Genomic DNA, 13,651 nt, shown 5'->3' with positions numbered 1-13,651 from the left:
TTAACCCAATACATCCATATTTTTTGGCCTAATTTAATCAAATAATAATTAAATGGCTTTCCAGTGCTAATTCAAGGTTTGGTGCAAAAAACAGGTGTAAACAATGTCCCCCCAGGCCTTGATCTTGTTCAAGATCTAGGCTTGTTGATTAGAACAAAACCAAGTTTTTGGCAACCCAAATAGATCTTTGATCTTTATCAAATCTTCAAAAAGTTGTTAGGCTCTATCTTAGCCTAAGAACTTTGTTAATGGTGGCCTAAACTTGTGGCCTTTATGTATGAATGGATAGCATGGCCTCAGTTCATTCGTTTTTTTTTTTTTATCCAATCTTCTATGGCTTCCTTGGTAGGTTTTTCCTAAAATCCCTCATTTCCCACATAGTACAATAATGATGCTTGAGGTATTTTCTATTTGTCAAATGCTTATGTAAACCACCATCTAAATCCATAAGAAGATACACGTTTCCTCTAAGGACTTGAGTAATCTGATAAGGTCCTTCCCAGGTCGGGAACCACTTGCCATATCTTGAATTCTTTTCTCCTAAGGGAAAGACAGCTTTCCAAACCAAATCCCCTTCAGAAAAACTCTTCTTTCTCACACGTTTGTCATAAGATTTAGCAATTTTTCTTTTCTGAACCAACATATGGTCAAGGGCCGCGAGCCTAACTTCATCCAAGTCTTCAAGCTCTATCAGCATGGCCTGAGTATAATCTGTAGGAGTGAGGCCATATTGATATGCTATCCTTGCTGACTTCACTGCTACCTCCATTGGTAGGACTGGATCATGTCCATATACCAACATATAAGGGGTTATATTGTTAGCTTCCTTCTTTGAAGTTCTATAGGCCCATAAGGCCTCTGAAAGCAATTTGTGCCAAGCCCTTGGATTGTTCTCTACCATTTTCTCTATGATATTGACCAAAGTCCTATTGGTGGACTCGGCCTGGCCATTCCCTTGTGCGTAATAAGGAGTAGAATTGACATAATGATGTTTTGCTGGGTAGCAAAATTGACCTATTGTTCTCCCATGATTATTGTACCCCTATCTGTAACCAAGTGCTCAAGCAATCCAAACCTATGGATGATTCTTTCTTTGATCACTTTGATTACTTCTTGTTGATCCACAGGCTTTAATGGCACCGCTTCTGCCCATTTAGTAAAATAATCCGTGGCTACCAAGATGTAAGTATGATTTTAAGAAGAAGGAGGATAAATTTTTCCAATTACGTCTACGGCCCAACCCCTAAATGGCCAAGGTTTGACCACAGCATGATGATCAGCTATAGGAACACGCTGAATTGGGCCATGGGCTTGACAAGGCTGATATCCTTTAGAAAAACGAATGCAATCCTCTAAAATGGTTGGCCAATAGTATCCATACCTTCTGATTAACCATCTCATCTATATCCCTAATTGATGGGCTCCACAAACTCCTTCATGGACTTCGCTCATAACCTTTATGGCCTTGGGGTGCCCTAAACACCTTAACAACAAGTCATCGTTAGGGCTTTTCTTGTATAGTTCATCACCCACGAGGATAAAGCTCATAGCTCTTCTCCTCACCTTCCTAGAGGCCCTATGATGAGGCCTCTTTAAGAAATACGCCAATCATTCTCGGGCTCATCGTCTGACTCTTCTCCTGTGAAGTCAGAAGTAAATACTTCCAGTCTTAGACCTCTTCTCCTTACAAAAGGCAGCAATCTCTTTTGGACTGTGATAATCTTGTGAATAGTTTCTAGAGCTAACCTCAGGCCTGTTGAGGCCTGAGCCAAGCTGTTGGCTTCAGTGTTCATACTCCTTGAGACGTGTTTGACCGTGACATTATCAAAATCTTGAATTAATTGCATGACTGCCATATAATAAGGGGCTAAGTCTTCACTATAGCATTTGAATGTTCCTGCTAAGTGATTGATAACAAGATTTGAATCCCCAATAACTTGCACTTCTCTGGCCTCTAGATCCCTAAGAATTTCAAGGCCTATAACAACCACTTCATATTCAGCTTGATTGTTTGTACATGGGAAATCAAATTGAAAAGACAATTCAGTCCTCGGGCCTCGGGGAGAGATGATAATTACTCCACAGCCTGAGACCTCTTGAGTCCTTGATCCATCAAAAAGCAGTGTCCAAGGAGTGAGTGATATTTCAAGAGTGCTCAGTCCTTGTTCGGATTCATCGTCGATATCCATGCATGGATGATCAGCAAGAAAATCTGCTAAGGCCTGGCCCTTCACAGCCTTTTGGGAAATGTATTGAAAACTGAATTCCATTAGAGCTAAAGACCATTTGCCAATTCGGCCTCTCATGATTGGCCGAGAAAGCAAGTATTTAACTAGGTCTGTTTTACTCATAATGTAAACCAATACAGGAAGCATGTAATGCCTCAACTTTATTGCTGAAAAGTACAAGGCAAGACAGATCTTTTCAATAGGAGTGTATCTCCTTTCACAAGGAGTCAACAACCTACTTAAATAATAAACCGCCTGTTCTTTTCCTTGAGCATTGTCTTGAGCTAAAAGGCCTCCAATAGAGCCTTCAGCTACTAAGATGTAGAGTTTCAACAACTTGTTCTTGATGGGCGGCATAAGTACTGGAGCCGTTGCTAAATAGCTTTTGATCTCATCAAAGGCCTTCTGATGGCTTGCCTCCCAAACAAAAGTGTCATGGTCCTTCAGCTTCAATAGTTGAGAAAAGATGTAGGCATAAATTTTGAACCATAGAATTTACCCACACTTCGAAATCTATATCTCAAATATCCACTATTCAACCGAACAGTGTTGATTGTTTATATGTAGGCTCCTATTTCCGATTTGGATTTCAAATTGTTAATTACATACTACAAAAGTAAAACCTCTGATTAATGAAGAATAAAGAACAAGAAAGACTAGAACAATTTAATTTTATTGATGATTGGGGTTTAAAATACTTGTTTACATCAAAATAGAGAACATTTGATACATTTAGAGGGATTGGAACCCTTTACCTATCACTTGGTATGCTTACTCTTACTGATCTTCGAAGTTTGCTGAAGATTGAAGGTGGTCGTGAGCGAGTAGGTTGCTTGGTGATTGTAGATTGTAGTGGTTTTGCTTGAATGGAGCATATCTTCTCTCTCTGTATATTTTCTATGTTGAGGGAGAGGAGATATGTATAGCTTCTATGTTTGGGTGGAGAGTGTGATGGTGAAGAGTTGAGAGTTTTGGCGAAGAATTGAGAGATGAGGTTTTAGGTCTGAGATCTAAGGTCTTGAGGTAGATGAGAGAGCTAGATGAGAGATAGAGATATTAGATCTGGCCCCTTTCCTTCGATGATGGACCTCATATTTATAGGGACTTCCTTCATCAGATGCTTGACCGCCAAATAATTCTTTTGAATTTGAATAGTTATTGCCAGAAAATAGGATGATATCATATCTTCTTAGTCTCTTCAAATTTTGAATATTGGTTGCTCATATGGCATCCATCTTGGAATATTCTTCTGCTTGCACAGAAGTATTTCTTGGGCTCTACGTTCTACTTGATTTGAGACTACGTGAACCCATATTTTGTTTGTAGGCCCTGCGAAATGCGGGCCTACATGGTTCAAACGAATATTTGATTTGTAGGCCCTGCGAGATATGGGCTTACATGATTCAGCTGATTTGTAGTCCTGCTATTTCTTCCGCAGGCTCATATACTCGTTAGGCTTGTCGGGCCATTATATGTTCGTTGATTCACGGGCTTACTAGGTCAACATGCTTTTAGGCTCTTTATTTTCCTTTTAGTCTGCAAGCCCAACATATGATATATTGATAATACTCATCAATCTTTGGTTGAAATTTATGTGCCAACAAAAGACCTAAACCCTTCCAGCTAAGTTTAAGGTAAACCTTCTCAAGAAGTTGAATGAACCTAAGAGCTTCTGTAACTCCTTCTTGGTGGTAGGAGGCTTTGTGTCCATAATTGCTTTGGCCTTGTTCTTGTCGACCTCAATTCCTCTATTGTGAACCAAAAATCCAAGGAATTTGCCTGCGGACACTCCGAAGGCACACTTTAAGGGGTTTACTTTCAGATCAAATTGTTGCATCCTCAAGAATGACCTCCTCAAGTGTTCCAAATGTTCGTCATAGGACTGAGACTTGACCACGATATCATCGATATAGATCTCCATAGAACGGCCAATGAAATCATGAAATATGGCGTTCATTGCCCGTTGGAATGAAGCACCTGCATTTTTCAGGCCGAAGGGCATCACAACCCACTCAAAGGTCCCTAGGGCTCCGGGACACCTAAAAGCAATCTTAGCCATATCGGCCTCGTCGATGAAGATCTGATTATAGCCAAAATATCCATCCATGAAGGACAAAACCATGTGACCAGAAGCTCCATCCACTAACTAATCTACAACTGGCATTGGGTACTCGTCCTTTGGAGATGCCAAATTCAAGTTTCTGAAATCCACACATACTCTGACCTTGCCGTTCTTCTTAAGGACTGGCACAATATTAGAGAGCCAAGTAACATACCTGGCTGTGCGTACGAACCTAGCGTTGAAGAGTCGTTCGATCTCATCTTTGACCTGCAAATAGACCTCATTGGACATCCTTCTTGGCGGTTGCTTGAAAGGTTTGAATTCTGGTTGAATGGGCAGCTTGTGCTTTACTAGATCTCTAGACAGACCTGGAAGCTCCTCATAAGTCCAAGCAAAATAGGACTTGAACTCCCTTAAGAGCTGGATGAACTTTTTCTTGACATCTTCTAGGAGAAGTTGGCTAATATATACAGGTCTGGGATTCTCTGAATCTCCCAGATTAACTTCTTCCAAAGGATCTTGCACATCGGCCTTTAGGTCATCCAACTTGGCTAGGGCTGCTTCAAGGTCCTCCAACCGGATTTCGTCTAGATCTTCAATCAGGTTTTCATCTTCATTGATTACTTCGGCTACGCAAGCCGAATGATCTTCCTCTAATTCTTGAATACCCATCAACCTCCTTTCAAGTAAGTAGGCTTCAAACTTTGACAGTGTGGCATGAAGGGCCACACTCTTCTCTTCTTTTGAAGGGTTTACTGACATTGAGAAGAGCGTTTGAAGAAGCTATAATCGGCCTACTTGACTTTATGATCATTGGACCGATTGACTTTTGAAAAAGTGCCTTCACTTCTTCTGCTGACTTGTTATTATGAATATGGGCTATTTTGTGGCGGCCATACTTATCAAGGCCTGCCACTTTCATTGGACCAACCCCTTCATCATATAAATGGGCCTCTGCATGATTAGTAGAGGCCTGGAAAGGTCTGCGGTCAGCCCATATCACCTCCACATCATCTTGATTCCAAAAAATAAGACATTGATGAAGGGTTGAAGGAACAACTAAACAGGAGTGAATCCAATCTCTCCCTAACAGAACATTGAAGGAAGAGTGTGAATTAACAACAAAGAAAGGTGTTGTTAAGGTTTTGGATCCTACTGTTAAGTTCATAATCAGAATACCTTGACAAGCTGTTTCCTTTCTAGTGAAATCAGTCAAGGTCAAAGTGCATAACACTAGGTCTTGATCAGTCTTCCCAAGCTTCTGCATCATAAACCTAGGAATGAGATTGGTTGTTGATCCATTGTCAACCAGAAGACGATTGACTGGCATTCCATCAAGACAACCCATGATGTACAAGGGCTTGATGTGTTTGTTCATTGCGGGACTTGGCCTCTCAAAGATCACGCTGGTTGCCCGATCCTCAGTCTTTCCCTCAGTCTCATCCTTCAACACAATCATTGAAGGCTCGTTCAATCCTACAGAGAAGGACTCATTTAGAATTTCAGCTATCTGCCCCATCTCCATAACATCTCCTTCCATGGCTCTTGGAGTGTTGTCTTTGGCTTGCAGATCCGCTGGTAGGATCACAACCACGTTGCATTGCATATTGGAACCTTGTCCAGGCCTGAACTCCTTGGCCTGTGGATTCAGCTTTGACTTGCCCCTGAGTCTGGCTTCCTTAGTTCAAGAGCTGTTCTCTGGAGCAAAGTGACTTGCCTCGGTGGAGGTTGAATTCTAACCTCCTTAAGAGTTTCTTCCAAGAGAGGTTGCTTCTTGGGTACAGCAGTTTGCTTTGGAGGTAGTTGGGTAACAGCAACCTTGTATGTCTTCCCCGAAGGGACTTGTTTCTTAGATAAAGTCCTTGGAGGAGGCTTAACGATAGCCTCTTCCACAGTCCTTTCCAAGGGCTCGTATACTCTTTTAGCCTTAGGTTTTTTGACCATAGGCTCTTCAACTGAGACTTCCATCTTCATCTTCCACATGGGGTCGTCTTCGTTCATGGGGTCGTCCAGTAGGTCTGTCTCTTCCTCAGCCCTTCTAGGTGCCTGTCTGAATCGTTGGCGGCGTCTCTTCTGAGATTTGGACAAAGGCGGAGGTTCAGAAGGAAACTTTGGATGTTCAACCCTATGCCACTCATCTGGAGGAGTGACTGGAGGTCTCACAACCCTTGGCTTGCCCTTGGAAGGAGCAAAAATTCTCAAATTGCCTAGCTCTTCTTCAACTTCAACCAACCCTGGCTGAATTCAGTTGAACACAGATTTACGTGCAACCATTCTTCCTTTAGACCTGTGTGACTCCTCATACCTAGGTTCAATCCTTCCCACGATAATACTCTTTAGAGCTGGCTTGCTAGACCTGTTAGGACTGGTGTGATGGCCGCATTCCGTGCATATCATGGAACAAGTTGGCCTTTCTAGTTTTTTCACCCCTGTAGGTCTGGACAACCATAAATTTTGCTTTTTAAGCCTATTGACCCGTTTAGTGCTAAGATCCCCCTCATCATAATAAGGATATCCCAGTACCTGCCTGGGTTGGACTTGTAAGCTGCTTTGGTAGGGGCTCCAAAACTTATCTTCTACCTAGGAACATTCCTAGGCATGCCTCTCATGTCGACAGAGACCATATTTGTACTCAGCCCTGAGGGGAAAGGATTGCCGTCAACCCGCATGATCTGCTTGTCCTTCTCAGAAAATTTGAACTCCCCCCGATCAATTTTGCCTTGGATATCATTTCTAAATACTATGCAGTTATTAGTTGTATGACTCCAAGAGTTGTGGTACCTACAATACTCTTTGCCCTTCAATTCTTCCAGAGTTGGAATCTTGTGGCCAAAGGGCAGTTTGAGTAGCTTATCGGCTAGGAGTTGATAAAAAATAGCTTCAGCCCTACCAACGTCAAAAGCATAGGCCCTGGTTGGCCTATTAAAAGTGTTTTGGGCTGGTTGCTTTGTGGGCTCCATCTTGACAAAGGTCTTGTAAACGTATGGCTTTTTGTTGATGATTTCAGCCACTGCCACGTCTGGATCTGCCTCTATTTCCACTGTAGCAACCTCGTAATTAGGGTCACGGTAATACGTTCCTTTGGATGTTGTTTTCCTGTCCTGCTCCTCTGCCAAGAACTTTTCATAATGAGAAGCCTTAGAGGATAATTCAAACAAATCTCTGAATTCTGTTCCATAGAACTTCTTCTTCATTTCAAAGCCCAGGCCGTTTAGTGCTATACGCACGTATTCGGCCTCTGGAAGGACTATCTTACATTTGAATCGAGCCGTCTTGAAACGTAAGAGGTAGGACTCCACAGATTCTAAATGGGATTGACGATAGCGTGACAGGTCTGCCAACGTCACTTCTAGTTCTACCTTGTAGAACTGCTGGTGAAACATCTCCTCCAACTGTACCCAGGTTTGCACCGAGTTAGGTGGCAAGTTATTGTACCAAGTGAAGGCTGTCCCAGTCAGAGAATTGGGAAAGAGCCTCAACTTTAGAGCATCAATGGTGCCCACCTCTCCACATTGAACTTGAAACCTGGCAATGTGCTCACTGTTGACTGTGCACTTTCACCATTGAAGGTCTGAAATTCTGGAACTCTATAGCCCTTCGGGAAAGGTGTATTGTCCACTGTAGGGAGGTATTCCCGAGCAGGTACATTTAGTTACCAAACACGTGATGTTTGGGAACACGAGGTAAATACGACTGGACTTATCGCCGGGCAGTTCGGTGAACAGCGATATGGACCAGTGATATGAGAAGTCATGGCTTCAAGCAGACTGTTCGGTTATGATACAGCCGAACAGATGATGTAAAAAACCTAGCACGTGATACGAGTGATCACGGGTTGAAAACAATGCAATCGATATCCGAATAAATGGTACGTAGGACCATAGTTTGAATATAGACAGGACAGTCATCATGCTAAACAAGTGTTCGGCAATATGGACCAGTGACATGAGAAGTCAATGGTCCAGGAAGGTTGTACGGGCTCAAGGACCAGTTACATGTGAGGTAACTGGTCCAAGCCGTCTGTTCGGCTATGAGACGGCCGAACAAAGATGGAACTCCAATCGAGAGTAGGAGCAGAGAGAATACTCTGGAAGATTCCAGAATAGTCATGTCTCATATAGGGATAAAGATCCCAAGAATATAGGATCTGAGAAAGATACCCAACGAGTATGGGATGTTCGGCTCTTAAAGGAAAAGAATCCTAAAAGGACTCTTTTCCATAAACTGATAAAGGAAACGAGACTCCTTGATATCCTGGGTTTCCTATACGAGTTAGGAATCCTATGGCAATAAGGATGCTTGGACAGCAAGCATCCATGAATCTATAAATATGAGGAAAACCTAGAGGTGAGAGGTACGCAATAGACTGCATTATTATTGCTTTCCTACTGATAATTAGGGTTTTTGTTCTTAGTACGTGATACTAACAAAGGCATCGGAGGGCCTTTGCCACGAGAGGCAAAGGTGCACTCACCCCCTGTCTATTTTGCAGATTAGGGTTCAGACGTCGAGCTAGGGTTCCGGTGAAGAGGCACGAATAAGCCGTTGCAATCCAGTTGAACCGAGCCATCAATTGTTTTCATCCCCCTACAATTGGCGCCGTCTGTGGGAAACGAAAGAATTCCCTTTTGAAATACGACCATGGTGGAAGTGACTCCAGCAACGCCGCATGAACCAAAAGATGTGTTAGATGAGGGAAGGGACAAATCACCACCTGGGGCTCCGAGAAAGCCCCAGGGTGGGCACAGAAGGAACACGAGTAAGGACCGACCCCTTACCGTGCATCATAACTCCAAAAATAGAGGAGATGGAGAGACGGCTTCGAGATCCACGAGAAGGAGTAAATCCCATCAAAGGGATGAATCAATCGCGCACTCCAGGAGTGTGCACCATAGTGACGACGTTCTTGATAGGAAGAGGCAAGAAGTCGAGGTGTATGCTCGTCTGATTAAAAAACGAGAGCATGAGATCAGAGAATTGGAAAGAATTAGGGAGCATCCGGAGGATTCTGGCCTGTCTCGAGGAAATTCTAGAGGCAGTAGGTATGCTATGGTACAATACAGAAAGGATCCTTCACGAGGAAGAAGGAGCAGAAGTCCTGTTAGAGGGCGTCACGAAGCTTCTCCACGAAAAAGGGGAAGAAAAAGTAGAAGCCGAACACCGGAGAGAAAGACTTCTTCACGAAAAAGGAGGAGCAGAGACCGGAGTTCTACCCCCGAGGAAGAGGACACGAGAAAGCATCATCGAGACAGGTACGAGAGACCTGATGCTGATTGGGTCAAGGCTTCGGCCCACAAGTCAAAGGAGCAAGAGGATGGGACAGTGACTGCACGAGAAGCAGCACGCAAGGCCCTGAGTAATATTGCAGCCTCTCCCTTTACAAAGAGGCTACAAGAAGCAAGGTTGCCGAGCAGAGTGAAGCACGGTGCGTTCGTACTTTACGAGACAAATACGGATCCCGTAGCTCACATACAGCATTACCAACAGGCCATGTTTATGCATGAGGGGGATGATTCCATCTTGTGCAAGATGTTTCCCTCCAGTCTTGGCAAGGTGGCTTTATCTTGGTTTCATAAGTTGGCCCCACGATCCATACGAGGATGGAGGCAGTTGGCAGAAGAATTCACTGCTCGGTTCTTAACGAGCAGAAAGGCCCCAAAAACTTTTGAGAGTCTTTCCACCATGAAGCAGGAGGAGAACGAGCAGATCAGGGATTATGCAAAGAAGTACTGGGAAACTTTTAACGAGATTGAAAGTTGCAGTGAAGAGTATGCAATTGCTACGTTCAAAACTGGTTTGCCTGTTCGGGGAGAGCTGCGCCGTTCATTGAATAAACATCCAGTAGCCACCTTGGCTAAATTGATGGAACGGATAGAGCAACATGCCAGAATGGAGGATGACATACTCCGTGAGGATGGCAGGACGGTTGCCGAACAGCAGAAGGCACCTGCCAAAAAGGTGGATAAGCCTGAACCCAAGTCTTACAAAGACAGAAGGGAGTACGGGCAGGCTAAGAAAGAGCCATACAAGGACAAGCAAACTCCTGACCCCAAGTCCTTCTTCTCTATCACAACGGTTTGGAAGGAGCCAATATACAGGATTCTTTATCGAATAAAGAATCAGCCATATTTCAAATGGCCCCCAAGTCTAGGCGGAGACAAAGATGCAAAACGTGCTACGAATCAGCACTGCAGTTATCACAAGGATTGGGGCCATATGACCGAGGATTGTGAGGTATACAAGAGGCACCTTGATGATTTGGTCTCTCGGGGCTATCTCAAGGAGTTTATCCAGGAGGACCCTAAAGAGAAAGGGAAGGCCATGGAACTGGGTTACGAGCAGCACCCTAAAGGCGTGATCCATATGATACATGGACTGGCTGCACCTTATACGAGGAGTGAGGTGAGGCTGTTGCAAAGACAAGTCAAGCATGATCAGCACGTGATGCGGTTGGGAAACAAGAGAGGGCGAGAGACTAATGCATGCAACGAGAGCATGGCATTCAGTGACGATGATTTGGCGGAGGTCCAAATACCCCACAATGATGCATTGGTCGTGACCTTACGAGTTGGGGAATACGACATCGAAAGAATTCTAGTGGATTCGGGGAGCTGTACAGAGGTGTTGTACTACGATGCATTCAAGAAGCTGGGCCTGGCCCAATCGGACTTGGAACAATCAACAACACCTCTAATTGGGTTCGGTGCAGGAGCAGTTTGGCCCCTGGGAAGACTGACTCTACCTGTTCGGGCTGGGTCAGTAGTATTAAGAACAGACTTTTTGGTAGTCGATGTCCCATCTTCCTATAACGCGATTATAGGGAGGACGTGGTTGCACAAAATGAGAGCAGTCTCCTCGACTTATCACCAGATGGTGAAATTTCCAGGATCAAATGGGATTGAAGTCCTTAAAGGAAACCAGAAGGTGGCACAGCAATGCTTGATTTCCATCATCAAAACAGCCCCGAAGGTCCACCATGTTCACACACTAGAAGTACCAGATCAACCAACCATCGAGGATGTTGGCAGAAGCCCGGCTGAAAAAGTAGTTGAGGGCCTGGAGAAGATTCAGATCAACGAGATTGATCCTGAAAGATATTTTTTGATTGGGAAATCATTACCAGCAGACGAAAAGGCTGAGTCGGTAAGATTTCTAAAAGAATATATTGATGTTTTTGCATGGGTGCCAGAGGAAATGCCCGGGGTGGATGCAGACGTGATCTGTCATCATTTAAACATTGACCCTCAACACAAGCCAATCATTCAGAAAAAACGAAGGGCTGCCGTACAGCATGTAGATGCAGTGATTGAAGAGGTCGATCGTTTGTTGGAGGCCAAGGCAATACGTGAAGTCTATTACCCAGAGTGGTTATCCAACACTGTTGTGGTAAAGAAGAAGAATGGAAAGTGGCGTGTCTGTGTGGACTTCACAGACCTAAACAAAGCGTGTCCTAAGGATAGTTTTCCTTTGCCCAGGATTGACCAGTTGGTTGATGCAACCTCTGGTTACGAGCGAATGAGTTTTCTCGATGCATATCGAGGATATCATCAGATTGCTATGTTTGAACCTGATCAAGAGAAGACTTCCTTCATCACACCTCGAGGATTATACTGCTACAGTGTCATGCCGTTTGGACTGAAGAATGCTGGGGCTACATACCAAAGACTTGCAACCATCATGTTCAAAAATCTCATTGGGAAAACTTTAGAAGTTTACATTGACGATATGGTGGTGAAAAGTCGAGAAAAAGGAGGGCATATCACTGATTTAAGAGAAGTCTTTGACATTTTGAGGAAATACAAGTTGAAACTCAACGCCTCGAAGTGTGCGTTCGGAGTTGGTTCAGGAAAGTTCTTGGGCCATTTGGTAACCATAAGGGGGATAGAGGCAAATCCCGAACAAATTGATGCTTTGCAGAGATTACAGAGTCCCAAAACTACCAAGGAAGTCCAGAGGCTGACAGGAATGGCAGCAGCATTGAACAGATTCATCAGCAGGTCAAGTGACAAGTGCAGACCCTTTTTTCAGTTACTGAAAAAGAGGGAGGGATTTGAATGGGGAGCTGAATGTGAGCAGGCCTTCCAAGACCTGAAAAAGTACTTGGCCGAACCCCCATTATTGTCAACTCCACAGCCAGGTGAGTCCTTAATTCTGTATTTAGCTGTTTCCGAGCACGCAGTTAGTGCAGTCTTATTGAGGGATTTGGGGATCGAGCAAATCCCCATTTATTATGTTAGCAAGACATTATTGGATGGAGAGACGAGATATCTGCCATTAGAAAAACTTGTCCTGGCACTTAGGACAGCAACTAGGAAATTGCCACACTACTTCCAAAGCCATAAGGTTGTGGTTTATACTGAGTATCCATTAAAATCACTGCTTCGAAAGGCAGATTTCTCGGGACGGATCTCGACATGGTCCGTAGAGTTAAGTCAGTATGATCTCGAGTATCAGCCACGTACAGCAATTAAAGGCCAGGTATTGGCTGATTTTGTGGCAGAGTTTTCCCCCACTGTTGCTCCTTTGCCTCCTACGAGAAAGGAACAGGCAGCTAAGACATCATCCTTGAAGGATCAACCCGTAGCCGAACAGGATCCCAAAGAATGGAAGTTATTCGTTGATGGATCAGCGTGCAATACTGGTTCTGGAATTGGAGTTGTCCTCTTTCCTCCTCAAGGAGTTCTCATTGAACTCTCTGTTCGGCTTGGATTCAGTGCATCGAATAATGTGGCTGAATATGAAGCACTCTTGGCTGGGTTAAGAAGTGCGAAGACCCTTAAAGCAGAACGGGTCAGGGTGTATTGTGATTCCCAGCTTGTTGTGAATCAACTGTCCGGAGAGTACGAGACTCGGAATGAAAAGATGGTAGCCTACGTGCAGGCAGCAAAAGACTTGCTTGATACCTTCGAGAGGGTATATATTGAGCAAATAAGTTCTGGACAGAATGCTCATGCAGACTCTTTAGCTTGGTTGGCTGCAGCAGTACCAACAGAGTTTAAAAGAAGGGTGGCAGTAGAATACCTCAATGAGCCGAGCATTGGGAGGAGTGTAGACTTGGTCTTGGACGTGAACCAAGGACCAAGTTGGATTGACCCAATAATGGAGTTCTTACGAGACGAGATACTCCCTTCTGATAAAAAGGAGGCCCACAAGATAAGAGTCAAATCTGCTAGGTTTTGGCTGTCCCCAGAGGGTAAGTTGTATAGGAAATCCTTTACGGGTCCCTATTTGCTATGCGTACATCCTGAGATGGTACAGAAGTTCCTTCATGAAATCCACGAGGGAACATGTGGGAGCCATGCTGGAGGCAGATCTATTGCCCACCGAGCAATTACTCAAGGCTACTGGTGGCCACACATGC

General features: G+C 44.1%; 1 protein-coding gene across 1 annotated transcript; it reads right to left on the bottom strand.

Annotated features, from left to right (window-relative positions):
• Positions 1-331: 331 nt before the first annotated feature.
• On the bottom strand, positions 332-1,548 carry LOC131302929 (uncharacterized). Its single transcript, XM_058329721.1, has 2 exons — positions 1,456-1,548; positions 332-1,042 (listed from the first exon to the last, which is right to left on the bottom strand). The coding sequence occupies exons 1-2, from the start codon at positions 1,546-1,548 to the stop codon at positions 332-334; spliced, it is 804 nt and encodes a 267-aa protein (XP_058185704.1).
• Between the last annotated feature and the right edge of the window lie 12,103 nt (positions 1,549-13,651).

The sequence above is a fragment of the Rhododendron vialii genome, chromosome 10a, assembly GCF_030253575.1.
Source record: "Rhododendron vialii isolate Sample 1 chromosome 10a, ASM3025357v1".
In the NCBI taxonomy this organism is placed as follows: domain Eukaryota; kingdom Viridiplantae; phylum Streptophyta; class Magnoliopsida; order Ericales; family Ericaceae; genus Rhododendron; species Rhododendron vialii.
The sequence above is the reverse complement of the archived record's forward strand: the minus strand, read 5'-3'. Positions and strand labels throughout refer to the sequence as shown.